Here is a 21,275-nt window from a genome sequence, read left to right as displayed (position 1 = left end):
TCCAGCTTTTAGGAAGGGGTACTAGACAGAGGGTCTTCACCCTGAGAATGTGTCTAGGGATCCCAAGAATGGGGCAGTGGCTGGGCTCTCTTCAGGTTCCAAATTTAAAACACTTAGAGACCCAGCAGTTGAGTTCCCTACAGCAGTCAGGGGGTGGGGGGCACTCAGCTGAGATTTCTGACAGATTAGTACAGATTGAGACACATACAGAAAAAGGATTGATAGGAGTGGTAGTCCACAGAAGCACAGGCATCTGCAAGAGCCTGGACCAAACGTGTGGAAAACCCCACCCATGATGTTCACCAGAGAACTACGCACTGACAAGAATCTCTGGGGAGGCACAACATTACTGAAAGGAGGATCAAAACCCCAGTGAAGCCATTTTTGGCTTGTTTAGAGGTCTTAGGCTTTTTGATGCCTTTCCATGGGGAGAGGCAAAATATTGCCAATTACTCTATTAGCAACATGTCACAAATCTACTCACTTTTCCCTACAACATCTCTGCATGCATATTGAATACAAATATTGCAGGCATGTCAGGAACTTGTTCCAAATACTTTAACTGGGGCAAACACACTTTCATTCCACACTGGATGTCATTTTCATTATTTAAAATGGTCAGAATGGACAGCTTCTTGCTAAATCTATGATGCTAGCGGTTGCCAGATAGAGCCAGCAACTGGTTGGAACTCTCCCTGCCATGGAGATTATGCTATTTTGTACCTTCAAACCCACTTTCTCATTAGTGAAGTTCCAGTAAGCTTATTTGGAACATCCACTGCAAGCAGAGCTGTGGCATTCCATGCTAGTAACAACAGAACAAAGGCTGAGAGCTGAATGTTCCCCAGCAACTGTGTGATAATAAAAACTGGAAACGGCAGAGCTCATTTTACAGCATACATGCTGGAGAGAAAAAGAGAAGAATGACTGAGTAAAAATGACACTTTCCTAATTAACAGATCTTCTCTAAGTGTATATTTAGAATAATTTTTCACTCAAGTCAGCAGATGTTAGGAATTTACTGCATTTTTGTTTGCATTAGTTCCTGCACAGCCAACACAGCTTGGAGAGAGGGAGTTGGAATCTATTCTTTCCCATCAACTCAATTCCAATCAGTGACACCTGAAGCTAATGGATTTGCGCTGGTGTCGCTGAGGGCATGCTCTGACTGGCAGAACCTTCATTTATTATTATTTGCACTGAGATTGCACTTACGGGACCCAGGCATGGCCCAAGACTCCACTGTGCTAGGCACTGTACAAGCCCAAAACACAAAGTCCCTGCCCTGAGGTAGACTTAAGGCATTGAAGACACTAAGAATGTGAAAACTAAGCGCTTCAGCAGAGAATTGACTTTTACTCAAGGCTGTTTTATATTCTATGTTTTGTTCATTTTAAATTCATTTAACTCAAATGCCTGAAAAACAGTTGAGAGAAAAGTTCTCTTCAGTAAAGATTTAATATACCCACCCTATTGATTAAAGACTGAGGTAGCTCCCAATCTACCAGTTCAGTTCTCTGATTCCTTGAAGAAGCCCTCCAGCAAGAAACAGGGAAGAGCAGACTTGATGTTCCTGATATTTCTGAGACAAAAAATTAGCAGAAATATCCCCTTTCTATTTATATTTTTTTGTAAAAACCCATGAGTCCTTCTTTATACATCATAGTGAACTGAAACATAGGCACATGTAATGTGAATGACTGACAACTGCTGTGATACCAAATCTAGAACTGACATCATCTCTGTGATTGGATGGAACAGTCTTAAAGCAGCCTCTGGACTGAGGGTGATATAAACTAATGAGAACTGAATTTTGATTGGCCAACTCTCCTCCACCCAGAGAAGCACATCCATTATTGTAACTTTTTAAAGTGCTTATCTGTCAGTGTCAACCAGTATGCTATGGACTTCCGTTTTTTTCTCCTCTAGTGTTTTGGAAATAGGTTTTCACCCATTAGTTCTGGAAGCAAGTATAAACTGAATGTGTATTAACAGGAATGGTTATAAAGTGACACGGTACTTTGTAGAATGCACAGTATTGTATTTTTCTGTTGCCACTTGTAATGCAAAACCAATATAAAATATTTACACAAACGGAAGTAAAATATGTGATCAGTGCAATACACTGAAGCAGAGAAAAGCTTAGGAAGAATGATGCCTTCAGAGTTTTAAAGGGCTTTTATGCAAAGAATCGAGTTTTAAAATTAGTTTCTGCTGTTGGATGTAACACACACTGTGCCAGAGAAAGCAGCAGTGTGAAACAGAGAGTGCTTTTGGTGTTAAAAGAAAGAGAGAAACCCTACCCCAGGAGGTAGTTATGTAATTTTCTTTGCTTCCGTCAATGCAAAGTACAGCAGGGACTTTACAAAAAAAACCCCAAAGCAGCCTAGACTTTAATACTTTCAAGTCCCTTTATTGCCTCTCTCATGTTTATCATTAAACAACTGCAAATATTGGCACTGAATTTAAGATCAGTTGAATTTCTAGCCTGCAAGCAAAGACTGAAGGATGAATATCTCTGAAGCATCTGGCCAACATTCATAAAAAGACTTCTAAGGAGATGCTTTAAAAAGATCTGTAGCTAGGTTTCTTTAATATCACTTCAAAAAGCCTGAGTCTGATCCACAAGGAGGTTTCTTGGTACTTGTTCATTCACTAGTCAGTGCTGTTTAGCTGGGGAGGATGTGTGGACTAATGGGCAGAGTGCAGGACTAGGAGTAAACTCTTTCCCAGAATTTTCAAAGCCATGTGCCTAAAGTTAGACTACCAAATCCATGCTCAGAATCCTAAATATAAAGTGGCCTGATTTTCAGAATTGCCAATTAAGGTAATGGGAGATGCAAGTGCTAAGCATGCCTGAAAATCAGGACATTTTTATTTGGGAGTCTAAATATGGATTTGGGAGTCCAACATTTTGCACATTGGTCTGAAAATTTTGGCCCATGGGCTCTATCCCTGTCTCCTCAACTGACACACTGAGTGGCACTGGGGAAGCCGCTGGTCCTCACCATACCATCTCTAAACAGTGTAGAATCATGCCTTGAAAAATCTTCCAGCTAGTGTAAGAAGTTTCCTCTCGGAAGTAGGGAGGAGGTAGGCCATCAATTGCTGTATTTGAGTTTTTATTAAGAAAAGATGTTTCTAAACCTTACAGTTTTTATGGTAACTTATAACCCAATGCAGCGTGCTCTTCACTGGTTCATTGACAGACAGCCCCAGTGTCCCTCCTGCTGCTCGCCACCGAGTGAAAGGAACATGACTGGTCAGGTTCGCATCAACTGTTTGAGACTCCTGTGGGCAGAACTAACAAAAAGCATGACCATTTCACACTGCTACAAGCAGCAACAGAGGCAGGGACTGGAGTTACACCTGAGACAAGTTGAAAGGGGGAAAAAATGAGTATGTGATGAGAGCAGGGAGGGGAGAGTAGTATAGACCCAAGTCAGCAGTGAGGAGGTTCTGACGACAGGACAAAGAACTGCATCTCTCTTCTTGCAGATAGGAGCTTCAAATTTAGCAGACATCTACTAGGTAGAGGCTGAGGGAGCCCTGTAGAAGATTCCAGAACCTGCTAGCAGGAATCCAAGCACCCTTCTTCCCCTGTCTAGCAACTGCAGGGATGAGCTTCTCACCAGGTTATCATTCCTGGACTTTGCTAGTGGCCTCTCCCATACCTAGCTTTTGGATCAGCCCCTTGCCTATAGGTTTAATCTTTTGGCTAGTAGGTAACCAATACATTTTCCAGTTCCTGGGGATCAGGGCCGGCTCTACAGTTTTCGCCGCCACTAGCAGCGCATCGAATTGCCACCATGGGCAGCCGGGGCAGTCCGTGTGCCCTTAGGGCGGCAGGCGCGTTTCCACGTCGGCGGCAATTCAGCGGCAGCTTCTATGTTTAGCTGAAGCCGCCCGGGACAGCTAAACATAGAAGCTGCTGCTGAACTGCCACCACTGCGGAAACGTGCATGCTGCCCTAAGGGCACACGGACTGCCCCTGCCACCTGCGGCGGCAATTTGGCGCGCTGCTTGGGGCAAAACAACAGGGACTGCTGCCCCTTGCAGAACGCCACCCCAAGCACCAGCTTGGAATGCTGGGGATAATCATACTTATTATGGATGGGAAGTAGCATCTCCATTGTTAAGTTTGCAACCAACTGCCATTATAAAATCCAGTTTTTGTTCCCTCCCTCCTATCAGAATGGCTTGGGAAATGGGTTTAGCCTGAAAATGGCCAGATTGACTCTGAAAGCAAAGACGAACATTGGTGCAAAGTTTGAACGAAGTCCAACACAACATTTGAGTTACAGTTCAGTAACAAAAGTCCCCAGTTTGAAATGTTGACCTGTTTCCTGTTTCTTTTCTTCCCTCTGATGTGAAAAGAAGCAATTTACTATTTCTTCAAAGCTCCTTGAGAACTCATGCACCAGCAATTTGAGAAGAAGATGGATTGTTAGTTACAGTTTTTGTTGCAGCCATGGGCCAAATTTTGTCCCCATTGATGGCAATGGGACTTTTTTCCTCCACTGAGCAGGACTGTGTACTATGTCCAGAATTGTCAACAGTGGACACTGATTGTGGGTGCCTCCACTTTTGAGGACTCAGATTGAAATGCCTTGGACGGACTATAGCAGATCTTTTATGTATCATCTCTTGATCTCTATTAACTGTTATTTCCCTATTAGCCATATCCTGATGTGACGATTTCGGGGTTTATCTGTATTACTTGTGAATCCGGTCTATGCTATGTTGTTGTTATGGAATTATTGTACCATGGAATAACTATATGCAGATGTGGAATCCACCATTTGCTGACAAGACTGAATCACTACAATGGTGAATTGTTAGAGGTTAATGGCCACCTATTCAATGGGTTAGCTCAAGCTTTCCTCTTCCTTGTCTGCAGGGAGTTGGCATTGGGTGAGTGGAAAACACTAACAGCAGAAAAAGGAACCACATGTTGGTAGGGAGATACATAAACTCAAAAGACTCACTGAGGTAGGAATAGGAAGCTTTGGGCAGAAGAGGGAAGAGATGGGCAGGCTTTTGTAGAGAGGTTGGGGTAGGATGACCTGATCTACACTGCTGACCAGCAAAGGTTCGAGAGACCAAGCTTGGGTAGGGAAAGCGCCGTGTTTTTGAAGAGAAGTCATACAGCTGCAGGCAAAGGATCCTGGGCATCCCAAGGACTGTGATCAAGCCCAAAGAAGTCTCCAGAATGGCAAGGAACTGAGACGGGGAATTGCATACAGAAACATGTATGCCATGTTGTTAAGAGTCATGGTATTTTAGAATCCTGTGCAAAGTCTGTCTGTGAGCACCTGAAGAAGTAAACTGTACGACCAGAGCACCCACGTGTCTGGAGTTCTGGGAGAGGTGTATTTAAGCTACAAGAGAGTTTGAGGGGTCAACACTGATCCCAAGGGTTAGGCAGTTGGACCGCAGGGTCTCAGCTCTCAGAGGGATCTGCATCCTAAGAGTGTGCCTAGAGATTCCAAGTCTTGGACAATGCCTGGACTCTGTTCAGACTATGGAGGCTTAAAGCAGATGAGTTCCAGTGAGGAGCATCACCTCAGAGCCGTCCGTGAGCGTCCAAGAGGGTAGCTCAACTAGATATGTGACACTTTTAAAATAACATATTAAAATATCAAAATCAAGATTGCAAAGATAGGAAATAAAATTCAACAATCCATAGGTCAAGGTTAAGATTGTGATAAATGTATATTGTCGTTGTTAAGAATAACATGTTTATTATGTGGGCAATGTAAGATTTATGAGGCCGTTAGCTATGCTTCTAGGTGCTCTGGTTTTGCAAGTGGTGTGGCAGGTATGTACTACACATTGTTGACAGTTATCAACATTAGCTCATTTAAAACCCATTTTTAATGTTTTAGACTAATAATTTATTTAGAGATGCTCCAACACTCCATTAATTGCTGTTTGCAATTCCATTTGAGATCTTCAGATGGAAGTTGAGGTAAGTTCTAGGGCTGAGCTTCCCAAAACAGAGTGTGGGTGAGGTGCTGTGAAGCTCTTGTGTTATGCACGGCCAGATGGAACCGGTCACAGAATAAAGTAGATCTTTTGCCAGCACCGAACATAACAGTCCTTGTATACTTCTGGTACCCTAAGAAATACCCTGTGTAGAAGAACAGAGCACTTAAAAACCCCGGAGTGAAACTCCTTCAAAATGTGGGAAACAACTGGAAAAGGTTTACACAATGTTTCACTCTGAATCTGCAAAGTAATGGATGTAAGCAAAAGAGAAAACAGTCAGAAGGTAGCTAGTGTCAGAAATGAGGGCGTCCCTGAAGCGCTTTCTGTGTTTAACAGTTCTCAGTTAACTCAGGCAGAGGAGGTTAATTATGAAATTGTATTACAGAAATGTGAGGAGTACCGCACTCCACTGAAAAATGAATCACATGAGAGAGAGGTTTTTATGCAGTGTTGTTGTAGCTTTGTTGGCCCCAAGATATAAGAGAGACAAGGTGGGTGAGGTAATATCTTTTATTGGACCAACATCTGTTGGTGAGAGAGAAATCTTCAAGAAGAAGAGCTCCGTGTAAGCTTGAAACTTGTCTCTCTCATCAACAGAAGCTGGTCCAATAAAAGATATTACTTCTCCCACCTTGTCTCTCAAGGGATGTTTTTAAACAATAGTGTAGAACAAATGTGAAACCATAGCAGACTTTGTAAATGATCTAAGGCTGAAAAGCCAATCTTGCAATTTCTTGAGGGGTGGAGGGTGCGGTCTGAGCCCCTGATTAAAAAAAAACAAACCGAGAGAGACTATTGGGAAATCCAGAATTAGCCCTTGACAAAACAACTATAATTGACCAAGCAACAGAAGTCACCTGAACTGGAATGAAGCTTGTAGAGCATGGATGGTGCTTTGACACCACAGACATGATAGAGAATTCAAAATACAGCAAGAAAAGTGACCTTAGGCAGAAAGGCACATGGAGCACAAGTCAGAATTAAGCAAAAATAGCACATAGAGCTATTCTATGACCCAGAGCTGCCACTTCATGAAAATGATGCTGTAAATATCTATGATGAAAACAAGAGTCGCAAGCAGCAGTGGCATCTAGAGATGCAGCCCCATGGTTGTATGAGGTCATCAGCCCATTCGAACACATCCTACAGAGGAATAAGTGACGTCTTCTTCAAATCCCAGAAGGGAGGGAGATAAGAGCCACAGAGCCTGACATTTGAATCGAGAGGGTCTCAGACAGGCAACAACCAAAGCAGGTTGAGACCACGGAGTTCCAGGACTTGGAACAACCTGCCACCTTCTGACAGCAGTAGTGCTGATGTTATAGGGGAGCCGTGTAGGTTCAAGTGACTGTGCCGAGCACCTCAAAGTCTAACTGAGCATTCTTAGCAGTTTAGTTATTAGGTTGGTTAAAAAGTATGTGTGTGTTGTGTTACTGTTGGTTTTTAAGTGTTCTAGTTATTAAGTTTTGGAAGGGAAAAATGTACCATTGAGGACTGTGCCTATAAGGGCTGGGTTCAACAGAGTCTGAGCTGGGCACTCGGAAGCTCTTATGGTTATGCACAGGCCATGGGAACCAGACACAAAATAGAGCAGAACTCTTGCAGGCACCTTAAGGACTGAGTGGTCACAGACCACCACACAAGTCATCATAAAAGTGCAATTATTACTGATATGTCCATCAGTTTCCATCCCTTCATTTTTCCGTAAGATAACGTCATTTATGCTTTGTTCAACAAACAATAGGAAAAAACCCAGACTGTCAAAATGACATTTTACCTCCACCTTGTAAATGTTAGATGGATGATCCCTCTTCCCACATTTGAAGGTGATTGTTTTACAGCAGCTATCTGGTACCACTCGGCCACTGGACTCTACAGACAGGATATAGACACTGTGCTGCCAATCAGCAGAGCTATTGCTGCCACAGCATTTGAACTGCAATGGAAAGAAAATGCTGACATTCAGTGGAGGGCATGACATTATCCTCATGAGAAGAAAACAAAGTAACGTTGAGCCACTTATCAATGAAAACATACATCCCTTTCAGTTTGTAGATACGTCAAGGGGATGGATGTGTTAGCAACTCAGTTTCATCTCCGGCCATGTCAGCTATCACCCTCTGGGGAACACACTCAATCATGGGGCCCAATTCTGATCTCACACTGGTTTTACAATAGTTAAACTCCACTGGCTCCAACAGTTACTCCTGATTTATACCAGTGTAAATGAGATCAGAATCAGGCTCAGTGCCCATAACTGTTGAAAAAGCCAATGCAGTCAAATTTACAGAAGTAATCGCTGATTTGGAGTCACCTCTATTTTTGCATCTGAACTTTGAGAACAGTGAGGGTAGCTATCTGAAGACTCAGACTTTCAGATAAGCTTCTTTCAGAGGTTTGCCTGAACTTCCTTGGTCTGGAAATTAGGCAAGCTCAGGTCATCTCATGAGATTTCCAGCAACAGTAATATTAAATGAAACATGAGCTGGGACAAACAGCTAGGCAGCAGCAGTGTGAGTGACAGAAGATTTCCTTACGTCTTGCTGCAGGCGATCGACGGAATGTGTGATGTGTGTTTTCCCAGGAAGAGCATAATTCTCAGTCAGGGTCTGGGTCAGGTGCTGTTTCAGCTCCTCGCTTAGCTGTACACCAATGAGAAAAGTCATAATGAATACATTCTAGAAGGAAATGTGCATTTTTGCTTTAGGTTTTAGGTCCCTCCAAGGCATGATTTAGATCTTTCTTATTTCAGTGTAAATCAGGAATAAGTCCCAAGTGTCAGTGGAGTTACACTGGTGTAAAACTGGCATGAAGTTGGAATCAGGACTGATATATTTATATATTAAAATCCTAAATTGGTGAAATCTTCCTTTAAAATGTGCTTAAAGTGACATACACCCTAAACAAACAGAATATTCAAAGGCCCATATGGCCCTACATCTTAAGTGTCCACAGATAGAAAACAAATCAAAAAACAAGAAAGGTCAGACACCAAACCTTCTGTTCCCTGAACTATTGTTCTGTATCTTATCTTGTGTTTGCTTGTTTCGTTAGGTTACATAAGTTCTTCAGAGGAGAGATCACATATTAATCTAGATTTGCAAAATGCAGTGTTAAATTACAGTGTTATATAAAATGATGATAATATAATAAACAGGAAATGAAAAGTATAATTGATATTAAGACCAGATCATTAACTGCAATCTAAATTATTAAAATAAATTAAATGCATGAGGGATGAGCAACATTATGAGGTTGATAATAACTTCAAAGAGTATTAATCTGATTGATGGAACTCTGGGTTTGTACTACAGGCCTTTGATTATTGTTTACTCAAAGTCAGTGTGAGCTGGCTCCTTATCTATGATTAGGCTACTAGGATTTAAAATGTGAATAAAATAAAGTGTTCCAGAAAAGACAGTGAGCTTGATTCCGATCTCAGTAATGCTGGTTTAAAATAAGAGGTAACTCCTTTGTAGTCAGTGAAGTTGCACTGGTGTTAGATCAGAATCAGGCCCAAGATTTCCAAGAGAGAAAAAATACACAGAGCACATGGAGGGATTCTGCAGGCTGGAACAGCAAAAGAACCCAAAAGAATCTTTCAAAGCAGAAAAAGAACAGCTTCACTATTGTATAACGTGCAACACTAGCCAAAATATAATATTCCCTTCATGGTTTATGTGGGAGTATTTCTGGTGAGCGAATGATGTTTTTTGGAAAGGCATCCACAATTAAAAGTCAGCAACCGCAACGCTGTATAATTCTACAAAATTAAACCCAATTCCCATTCATACATTTACTGATCAAACATACCAGCTAGTGGGAGGGAGAGCAGAAGATCAGGGCTTGGGAACTGGTCCCACACAATACGGGCCCCAGTCTAACGTTGCCTCTGTTCTAAACCAGGGTATAGCTGTTGGCTTCAGAGATATTCCAGAATAAATGAGATTAGAATCTTTAACTTTCTGAGAGCTTGTCTACACTTACAGCACTGCAGTACTTAGTGAAGATGCTACCTGCGCTGAACAGGAGAGAGCTTCTCTGGTTGCCATAGCACTGTCTACACTGGGGGTTGGGTCGCTGTGGGATTTGCAGAGGTGATGAGATCATGGAAATGCCTCCCATGTTTCACCACTATCAGTTCTTGGGGATGCAGGTTTCTCAACTGTCTGCTAGGGGCCATGCAGTTCAGAGAGTTCAAGAAACTACCCCCATGGGGAGAGGGGCAGAGGAGTTTGAACCCAGCCTTTGATCTATGTGTGTTTTGTTTTAAATGCAGTTCCCTGGGGCTAGCAGTGGAGATGTGGAGCTCAACTGGATTGCTGAAACTGTGCTAAGCGGCATCCCTCTCCAGTTGGTACAGGGCTTCTAGGGGAGGATAGAGCTTTCCTTCATGTTGGAAGAGATGAGAGGTTTTCTATCCAACAGTAACATTTTGTGTGTGTTGGTGGGGCTCAGACTGTCATAGGCAGGACACTGGACTAGATGGACCAATGCTCTGAACTGGCTTATTTTCCAATTTATGCTATGAATGTGTAGGAACAACAAGTTACAAACTTACCCAGTCTCAAGCACACTCCTCTGCACTGTTACAGTCTGCAGCATTCTCAAGGGGTTCCCCCTTTTGCACTCAGATGAGGGCTCAAACCCAGCAGAAATGGCCAGAGGAGTCAGGCAGCAGCAACATCTTAAGGGTCGCCACACACCCCTTTGTGCTGAGCTCTGCAACACCTTTCTGCACAGGGTCACATAGAGGGAAGATGGAATGGCCTATCAAGGTGTACATTGTACAAGTTGGCTTGCCCCAGAACTTGGGGAAAAGAACCAAGTATCGTATCTGCTGATTTTCTCCCATATCCTATGGGAGAGGCAGAGCTAAGATGGATGGGACTGGGATTTGTGTTCCTCAGCCCAGCAACGTTTGCTTGTGGTTTAGACCCTTATTATGTGGCCTTGCTTTGTGCAATGGTATTTGGCCCTATCGATTTAAGAAAATACTTCGGATAACTTTTACAAAACACTAATATTTTCAATTAATTTCTACTGAGCTCTTATAAGAAGTGACTTTCTTAACCCAACCTTGTCAACAGATATTCAGTGCTGTAACATTAAAAATATAAATAAAACAACCTTCCAACTTACCCTTTGATAGTAAACATAGGCAAGAACTCCAGCAACCAGCTCGATAAGGAAGATCAAGAGAAGCATGGAGAAATACTGCAAAGCAGAAAACAAAAAATAACCCTAGTTGTAGCTGATTAGAAAAACAGGACACCATAGTTGCCAAAAGGAAGTGAAAACATGTTCCTACAATGTCAGGAACTCTGACGCTCTTATGTTTGAGAGATGGTAATTTCCTGAAGTTCTGAAGTAACTTTTCCATGAAGAGGCAAGTAGAGAAAGATGATTCAAGATTAGGGGAGTAGCCTAGGACTTGGGAGATTTGGGTTCAGTTCCATACTCAGCCACAGACTTCACGTGTGACCCTGGTCTTGCTGTGCCTCAGCTCCTCATCTGTAAAATGGGGAGAATAGTTCTTCCCTACCTCCTAGAGGTGCTGAGAGCTACTCAGCTACTATGGTAATGGGGGCCACTTAAGTAGCTAACACAAATCGGCAGAAACATGCTGAGCAGGAAATGAAGGAGTTAGGAAACAAAGAGAAGACTAACAAAGGAAGAGCAAGTGGAGATGAAAGGAAAAGATGGGAAGGCCGTGGCCAGTGGAGTGAACAAGGAGCAGGAGGATACTAATGGGTTCCTTTATCAGAGACAGTGGCTTTAACAAACATTTGTCTCCCTTGTAAAGAAATCATGGCTGGGTTGGAGCAATTCATGTGACTAGTGCATCTAAGGATAACATCATCGTTTGGACCCTGCTTCAGCAAAGCACCTAAACATATGCTTACACCCGTACTTCCTTAGCAAAGCAATTATGTACATACCTAATAGCCAATGTGCTTAAGTGCTTTGCTGAATTGGGGCCTTAAACATTAATGGCTTTTTGCACTAAGCATGACCCAAAGCAGATTTCATAAGTTCATAAGCCTATTTTGCAGCCATTTAGAAACAAAAACATAACAAGAAAAACAACCTAGCAAAGCAAAGGTACAGCATAATCTGCACATGGAAAACTTCAAGTTCAAGGATTTGGCTGGTTTCATGCTCACTCTCCTGCACTCTATTCATGAGGGGAAAAAAAGGGTTTTTTAACAGTGGCAAAACTGCACTTTGTGTCTCACCCTTTCACAAATTAAAAGCAGCTATTTCCAGAAAGATTCATACTGAGGCATCAGCCAATCATATGAAATTTCAGCCCCAAAGTTGAAAAAAAATCACCAAAAATTATGAGCATCTACAAATTGGGATTAGAATGTAAACTGTTTTACAACCTTAATTAATGTATAATGTTCAACATCTGAGCCCACTGTAAAGAATCCAATTCTGGTCATTTATTGAAGTTTCATTTCTCAATTTATTCCATTGCCTCTTTTTTTTACCTGTAAATAATAATCCTGAGAGAGGTATTTTCCCATTAGCCAGTATAGAATATAGGAATTAGAGGGTCTCAGAACCAGGGCTCCATCCTGAGTGGGAAAACCTACCCTACTATTTTTAGTTCTGGAGTGAGAGCCCTGTAAGACCGAGTCCTGTAAGTGTCAATGATGCTACTCATAGACATAAAATGAGGCATGCCAATAAGTGTTCTCAGGATCAGGACCCAAAGTCTCAGCTTTGAGAATCAAGCTGGGTTCTCTCCTTGCACGCCAACTGTAATAGGGATTCTGCAGGCCAAAGTATGTGCTCAGAGACACATGGGTAAACATCATTGTCTTCAGTAAGTTTGCAAAAGTGCAACTAATTGACCCTGTAACTGGAACCTAAAACAGTTTTGTTGATGAGTCTCAAGAAGTAATACAATCCAGCTCTCTCTCTGTGAGCTGTGCTGGCTCTGCAGGGCTAACATAATGACCATCTGCTTGGCTCATCAGCAGACTCTGAACCTGGGATCTTCAGCATAAGGCTCAACTGCTTGAGCTAAAGGAGAAACTCCTCTAGGCGGCAGCCGTAATAGAGTCTTATCCTCTTATGAGGACCAGCCGCTAGGGCAGGAGTAGTCAGCAAGCGAACTGCAATCTCGACTACTAGATGCTTCTGAGCAGACCCCACAAACTTTTTATTTACTTATTATCATTATTGGGATTTTTTAACTTTCTCTGGAGTCTGGGCCTTTACTATACCTTGACCAAGAAATTTGGACCTTGTTAAAAAATAACTGACTACCTCTGCCGTGGAGGGACAAAAACCACCATTGTACAAGTCAGGGTTACACTGACAAGAGAAAAAAGGAAAAAGAAATAATTTGTCACTAAGATATGGCTCTGAATATACACAGCCAGCAGATTTACAAGGGGTCGTTTTCAAGGTAGAACCAAAGTACAAAGAATTCATTGCTTTTATACCTTTGGATATTTGTTCTTCAAATTTACCTCCTTGTATACAAGTGTATGTGCTGTTCTATTACCAGCCGCAAGGCTAGATACTCACTTTTGAAAGGATGGTTGTTAGGGTCAAATGAACGTTTGTATCTTACTCTCTACCATACTGGGGTCTTCCCCTCCACCTCTGGGGTATGCATTCTAGCCATCACTCTAATATGGCATCCTTCGGAGTATTATTATTCATTTTAGGTTGTTGCTAACAAGGTGATCTATTGTGTTTTTCTTGCATATCTCCTATTCAATATTGACCAAACACAACTCTGCTTGACAAACAAGTAGGGAAAAGAGCTCACCAAGAAACGTGACCACTGCAGACTAAGGCAAACCTGACTGTACAACTGCCATCAGTGGCAGACTTGGAAACAGGGGAAACTTGTGTAAATTGACTTCAGTGGAGCTATGCTGAGTTATACCATCAAAGCATCTGGCCCTCCAACTGCAATTAAAGAGTCCTAGGCCCTGCCTTCCCTCTTACTCTGGTGTACCTCCATTGACTTCAGTGGAGATCATTCTGATTTACTCTAGTGTAAAATGGAGAATGGGGACTTTGTTTTCAAAACATCACCCAGTTCATTCCTATTGTCACCTTCTTCACTTGCAGAGGACTGAGATGAACAAAATTGGATACACTTTGCTCTTAATGATACTATGTGAAAGGACCCCCTGCAGTTTTTTTCACAGCTATTGAAAGAACTCTCAGAGTCAGAGTCATATCAACATCAGCATTTTACCATGACTACATTCTTTTTCTTAGTACATACAATCCCTGTCAAAGGAAACTCTCAGCTTGATTCTCCTTACCTGTACGCTGTAGTAAACAGGGAGTAACTCTGTTGAAGTCAATAGAGCAGTATCAGTGTAAAATCAGAATCAGGCAATCTAAATGCTCACCCATTATTAATGGAATGCTACAGTACACAAAGCACCACTGAAACTGTCTTATAGTATAGTATCTATAGGAGGTCCCTACCCATGGTTTGACATTATGTATATTAAAAATTCTGGTTAAATGTAAATACAGTACATACACTTAAATTGATTATATTAGTGCTTTCTAGAACATAAAAGGGCCAGTACTACATTATAAACCCATGGAGAAAAAATTTTCATTTTACAGTAAATAAGACTCCTGTATGTTTATGCAGCACCTGTCAACCCAGAGAAATCCCAGAGTGCTTTACCAGCTATCTACCACTGAAACATATGTGCTTCTGGGAGAAACACAACAGCTGTTTTAACAGAACAAAGCACAGAACACACACAGAGTCCGAGGGATACCAAGTGAAGTGTACCATATCCGGTTAAAACTGAAAGGACAGCTTAAGAAGGCAGAATGTAATTAACAGAACTGAAACACATCCAAGATGAGAAGGGTTAACAAATAACCCTACTTACATTAAGGATCCCATTCAGGACCTTGGTTTTATGACTCATTAAGCTCTCTGGAGCAGGGACCATCTCAGTGTAATATGTCTGCATAGTACCTAGCACAATGGGGCCCTGGCCTCTAGGTGCTACCATAATTAAAATTAAATAAATAATAAATAAATATGTTGGCTAGAGAAATGCCAAGGAAGCCTGGAACCTTTCAATTGCTTTCTTTTGAAATTGGGCAGCAACAAGAAGGCGAGGGATTCTGTAAGTTTTGGGGTGTCACTCCTGACGGCATCTGTGGAGGCAAGGATGAAAGGGCAGAATCCTACCCCCCTAACCCTATGGAAGTATAAGAAGGAAACTCCTCAAGTTAAAACTCATGGAGTTTCTTCTCCCCTTTGTGGATTATTCCAGCACACGATGGACCCCTACAGTAACAAAAGTTAGAATAGTGGAACTAAATATAACCATGCCATTAAAGAGCTGTTCCTCTTTAGAAAGCAAATGGAAAAAGGGATAGGATGCTTCATTTTAATACAGCTATTTCACCCTTAAGAATACAAAGCAGCTTGCCAAAATCTGGGAAAATGTTAAAAAATTATTCCTTTCCATTAATCTTTTTTGTTGTTGTTGTTTTTGAGCTCTGGAGGTGGATCATTATGCTGGTAATTTTACAGTTGATGCATTTGTTACACAGGATTCTAAGAACAGTGATTAGAATGCTTGCCTCATTAACTTGTCACTTCTCCTGCTAATCTCCTCCACACCTGCATATCTTACATATTGAAAAATAGTACTGTTCCAAGAGTATTGTGAGAAATTAACATCCAATAAAATCTAGGTCAAACGATGAGAATTAAACTTTCAGGCAGGATTTTTTGGAAAATCACAAGCATACCAAAACCCATCTAGTTGCTGTGTCTCAGTTCGCAATTCATTTCTGATACCACCTGGGACACCAAATACTTATTACATTTTTTTTTTTGAAGGGGAATGTTAACAAAAGGATGGCTTCATTTTGTCAGCACCAATTCATGTGTCACTGAAACAGCATTACAAATACAACTCCAGGGTTCTCCTAAAAGAATATAATTGCTATGGTTGCTATTGAAGAGAAAAATTATACCTTCTTTTAATGGCAGTCTAAATTAGTACATGCCATCACCTCACAGGGATTTTTTAAAAATCAAGTCTTCTATTAATACTTAGTCAAGTCATCAGAAATCGTTCTAGAAATGTAAAGAGTAAAAGAAGTATCAGACACAAGTGTCTTTTAAATGCCTCTTTCTTAGTAAATAAATGTGCCGAGGAAGCTAGTTGCACGCTCAGAATAGATACACTTGCCTCATGAGAAATGCTGTTTGTTTGGTGGTGAAAATAAAGCCAGGCTATTTTTTTCTCAGCAACTCTTGAACATTCTTTTCCCCATCAACATAGAGGTCTGATTCATTAGTTAAATGAGGATGATAATTATGGCTCAAACCCCAAGCTCAGCATCCAGTCTCACTAGTTTGGCTAGACTCTGAGTAGATATGCAGGGAGGTGAGGAGAGAAAATTCTGCCATAGAGCTGCTCACTAGACCTACTTCACCACTACAGAGGCCTACCTGGAGACCTACTGAAGCCCACTCCTGCCTGAGACTGGAGAAAAGGTGATGGTTGTGGGAAAGGATCATTACATCAGCCTTGCACCTAACTCATGCCCATGCATGCTGCCACAAAGGGGCCTCACACAGAGTGGGGTGTGAATAGCACAGATTCCATTGCAGAAGGACCCTCTGTCTATAGAGGAAGTGACCGGATTGCATCCAACTGATAAAGTACAAGAAAAGCCAGTGCCAAGGCCTGATCTGCACGTAGCCTTGGATCAGCCTAGTTGCACATATACCTACACTTAAACATGTCTCCCACCGACATAAGTGACCTGTTACAGAGACACAACACCAAGTGGTGTTGAGCCATGATCAAGGTACTGAGATCGATGCAGTATGAGTGTAGACACTACATTATCAATGTTGACCTTTACAGTCCTCCAGCAGCTGTCCCACAATGCCTGACACTACCGTTCTGGTCACAATTATAAAATTTACTGCCAAGGGGTCATGGACAACAGAAAGCCTTCCTCTCCTTTAAAGCTCTGTGAATTTTGGAAATGCCTTTTCCTGATTGCCAATCTTGGCAAGCGCATCTAGCAGCTCTCCACTGTTGCGTACAACTGCTCATGCTCACTACGTGCTCCAGACTACCTCTGGTTTGTGACAGGAGATGTTAAATCTCCTGGGCCTGTGGGGAGAAGAGGCTGTGCAGGCACAGTTACTGACTAGCCATAGAAATGTGGACAACTACAAGCAGATTGCATAGGGGAGTCAGGAGAAGGGGGTATGACAGGGACCAATAGCAGTGTGGCATGAAAGCGAAGGAACTGCGTTAGGCCTCCCTGGCCTTCCGATATGCTGAACAGTCAATCCAGAGCCAAGCCACAGATCTGCCATTTTTACAAAGAGTTGTGCTGTGAGCCAGGATCCGTTTGAGACTCCATCGCAGTCCAATTAGTCCCAGCAGTTGACCATGGGCGAGCTCGGTGCAAACGAAGGATCCTTGGGCAAGTGTGTACATTTATTTCCCATTACAGTGATGGCACCCCCAACTTAACAGGACACAGACACCGACTTTGCATGAATTTACTCATATTACACGAGGCAGCGGTACAACAAAGAGCGGTAGCGTTGTTGTTTGTATTTCATCTCCCTGTAGAGTCAGCCAAAGGGGCTCCAGGAAGACCAGTTTGTTTATGTACACAGGGATGTCTCTTAAATCCTCCTGGGAGATCTGGATGACACTTTCATGGAGGCACTGTGCAATCCTCTCCCAAAAGCTTCTAGGGATGGCAACCTTATTTCTTTCTCTGCAGGAGGACACTTTCCCACAGCAGTCAGCGATAACTTCAGCTTGCACCACTGCAGTACAGAGGCTAGCAGCATATGGGCCTGGGCTGCTTCAGGACGCCAGCTGCAGCTGTATTCTCTCTGCCTTTGTTACCTTCACAAATGAGGTATCAGGGAAAATAACCACCACCTGTGGAAAATGGTGCCAGTATTTGGAGCCATTGCCTAAAATAATCATAGCTTCATGCAACTGAGCAATTCCCTCTTCACTTCCCTCATCCATGGTGGGCCAGGCTCAGAATGGCTGGTGCTGTGAGTGGCACCATGCACAAAACTCCAAAGCAGAAGTGTCAATAAGCATGTCTTGTGCAAAACGTTAGGGTAGCAAGGGAGGGAGTTCTGAACCTTAACGTTTGATTTCTGTTGCCACTATATTGACAATGATACCTCTGTTTGTTTTATCTACAGCTGCGGCAGTCCTGAGGGCTCCCCCTACACACCCATGGAATGCCAGAGCCAGATAAGGAGGAGAAAGAAGAGGACTTGGGAATGACATGTTCAGTGAGATCCTGCAAGCTGGTGTTGCATCAGACTGTGAGCAGAGGGCCTGGAGGGTGAACATTGAACACAGCCTGGAGAAGCAAAGAGCTGGAGCAAGGCCCAGGACTCCCAGCAGGGAAAGGAGACGGAGATGCACAAGGACACAAGGGGGTTTCTCTGGCAGCAAACACAGATGCTGCAGACTCTTGTGGACCTACAGGTTCAACAACCATGGGCTCGCCTCTCTTTGCAGTCCATGGAGAGCTCCATTGCAACACCTCCTTACACCCCCCTCGACATTCCATGTCGCACCAGGGATCGCAGACCTACCTCTACCAGTTCCAACCAGGGGACATTAAGGACAACTACAGCTTCACATACATGACGTGAAAACTATGGTTGCTGTATGTGTATGTAACTAAACTGGACACGAGTGTTCTTTCCCCTTGTTAAATTCTGTTACATTAATATATTAAATTTTTAATGTATTTGCTTTTAAATTGCACAGAGTTTTTTTGCATTTATTTTATTACTAAATAAAATTATATTATTTGGAATGTAATTCACGTTCATTAGTTCACACGTGCTGTAGAGTGTCCAGCAGTTCTGGAAGCGCCTGTTTACTTGTTACTGTACAGTGTGACAACGCGCAGGATCAGTTACAAACAGTTTTATAATCACAAATGTACAAGCGCTGCACAATTCCTAATAGGCCCCAAAACAGCAGGGCCAGGCAAAGCACGGTACACTACAACGCATTACCGTGGCTCATGGTAAAACTGCTCTTTCAAAGCTTCCCTGAGCAGCATAGCCCTGCACTGAACTCTTCTCATAGCTCTTGTGGCTGTTTGCTGAGTTTAAACAGTCAGACACTCCCCACTCCACGCTAGTGGCAGCTTTTTCCCTTTGGTTTACAAATATTATGCAGGACATAACACGCAGCTATAACCACTGGGGTATTTTTTCCACTGAGATCAGATTTTGTGAGTAAGCATCCTTTCAATCTACGAAACACACTCTCAATTGTCATTCTGCACCTGCTGAGCCAGTAGCTGAATCCTTCCATGGCACTGCCCAGATGGCTGGCATACAGTTTCATGAGGCAGAGGAGCAAGAAATAGGCTGGGTTCCCCCTGATTACTACTAGCTTTCATGCATTGCCATTGGTAAACCACCATTTGGGAAAGAAAGGTCCTGTTTATAGCTTTCTGAACAGTCCTGTGTTCTTAAAAGATGTAAACATCATTCATGTTCCCTGGTCAGCTCATACTGACGTCAGTGAAGTGTTACCAGTCACCCAACAATGCTTGCATAATGATAGAAAACTAGCCCTTTCTGTGGATGCACTCTGTGACAAGATGGTCTGGTGTCAAAATAGGTATGTGTGCTGTCTACTGCTCCACACAGTTCAGGAACTGCACTGCTGAAAATCCATCCACACTGTGCAGAGTCAGTCTTGCTTAGCAGGAGACGATTAATGGCCTTGCACACTTGCATGACAACAGCCCCCACAGTGAATTTTCCAATTCCAAAATGATTTCCCACTGACTCAGCAATCTAGCACTGCAAGTTTCCACCGTGAGATCACCACTTGCTTCTCCACTTTCAGTGCAGCTCTCACTTTGGTGTCCCTTGCGCAAGAGCGAGCTAGGTATACAGATCCAGGAATGTAACTTTGTGCATCTGAAAGTTCTGCAGCCACCGCTTGTCATCCCAAACCTGCATTTTGATGTGAACCCACCAGTCAATGCTCATTTCTTGGGCCCATAAGCAGCACTGAATGATTTGCAGTTGCTTTGTGAATGCCACCTGCAACCTTGAACTGGTTTGCAGTCCTAGAGGACGGTGATCTGTCCTCTAGGAAATCATCATGTGCCACAGGGCTGTGTGATCTCACAGTCCTTTGGGAGATTAACTTCTTCATAACCAGCCAATAGGCAGGTACAATTTGGAGGCTGGTGTGGAGCCATGGAGATAGAATGCTGCTATGGAGTCTCTGCACATACAGACACGCCAGCATGTGAAAGGTGAAGTTCACCTGGTCAGTATCACCTGCATCATCTGGTGGCGTGGCAGTTAGTATAAGTCCTACAGTTGTCTAAGCGTGCAACACATTGCACAGGACTGGCTGACGATGCCACAGAGCTTCCTGGCCACTCTCAGCAGTGTCTTCACCGGGACATCATGATCTAGAAATTCCTTCACAGACAGACTGAGGAAGTGATCAAGGCAAAGGACATGCTGGAAATCACTATCTTGCATTATTTTGTGATGTCTGCTCCAACATCCATTGGCACAAACCTAGCAGAGATGATGTGGAGCCCCAGCCACTCCTCCATGAGAGCACACACTTTATCCAAGTATCAGAGGGGTAGCCGTGTTAGTCTGGATCTGTAAAAGCAGCAAAGAATCCTGTGGCACCTTATAGAGTAACAGACGTTTTGGAGCATGAACTTTCATGGGTGAATACCCACTTCGTTGGATGCATGTAGTGGAAATTTCCAGAGACAGGTATATATATATGCAAGCAAGCTAGAGATAACGAGGTTAGGGTAGTTCAAGGAGAGATGAGGCCTGTTCTAGCAGTTAAGGTGTGAAAACCAAGGGAGGAGAGAACTGGTTTTGGTAGTTGGCAAGCCATCCATAGTCTTTGTTTAATCTGAGCTGATGGTGTCAAATTTGCAGATGACGAAGCTCAGCAGTTTCTCTTGAAGTCTGGTCCTGAGGTTTTTTTGCTGGCAGGGATGACCACCTTAAAGGTCTGCTATAGTGTGGCCAGGAGAGTTGAGTGTTCTCTTACAGAGTTTTGCGTTTGCCATTACTAATCTCTGATTTGTGTCCATTTATCCTTTCTGAGACTGTCCAGTTTGTGTCGATGTACATGATCAGAGAGGCATTGCTGGCATATTGATGGCGTATATTACATTGGTGGACTGGCGGTAATGAGCGTGCGGTGATGGTGTGGCGTATCTGGTTAGTCCTGTGA

At 42.9% G+C, this 21,275-nt stretch overlaps 1 protein-coding gene across 3 annotated transcripts in view; it reads right to left on the bottom strand.

Annotated features, from left to right (window-relative positions):
- TSPAN11 (tetraspanin 11) overlaps nt 1-21,275 on the bottom strand; it is a 158,583-nt gene that overhangs the window by 46,944 nt on the left and 90,364 nt on the right. For 2 of the 3 annotated variants that reach the window (XM_075070831.1, XM_075070824.1), the window contains exons 4-6: nt 11,134-11,208; nt 8,529-8,633; nt 7,769-7,927 (exon numbers count right to left, since the gene is read on the bottom strand). In XM_075070831.1, the coding sequence (XP_074926932.1) occupies nt 7,769-7,927; nt 8,529-8,633; nt 11,134-11,208 (339 nt within the window). The remainder of the gene's footprint in view (nt 1-7,768; nt 7,928-8,528; nt 8,634-11,133; nt 11,209-21,275) is intronic. The other variant, XM_075070841.1, reaches the window with a different exon arrangement.

Source organism: Chelonoidis abingdonii, chromosome 1, assembly GCF_003597395.2.
Source record: "Chelonoidis abingdonii isolate Lonesome George chromosome 1, CheloAbing_2.0, whole genome shotgun sequence".
NCBI lineage: Eukaryota > Metazoa > Chordata > Testudines > Testudinidae > Chelonoidis > Chelonoidis abingdonii.
Note: the sequence above shows the minus strand (reverse complement) of the source record. Positions and strands in the feature narration are given on the sequence as shown.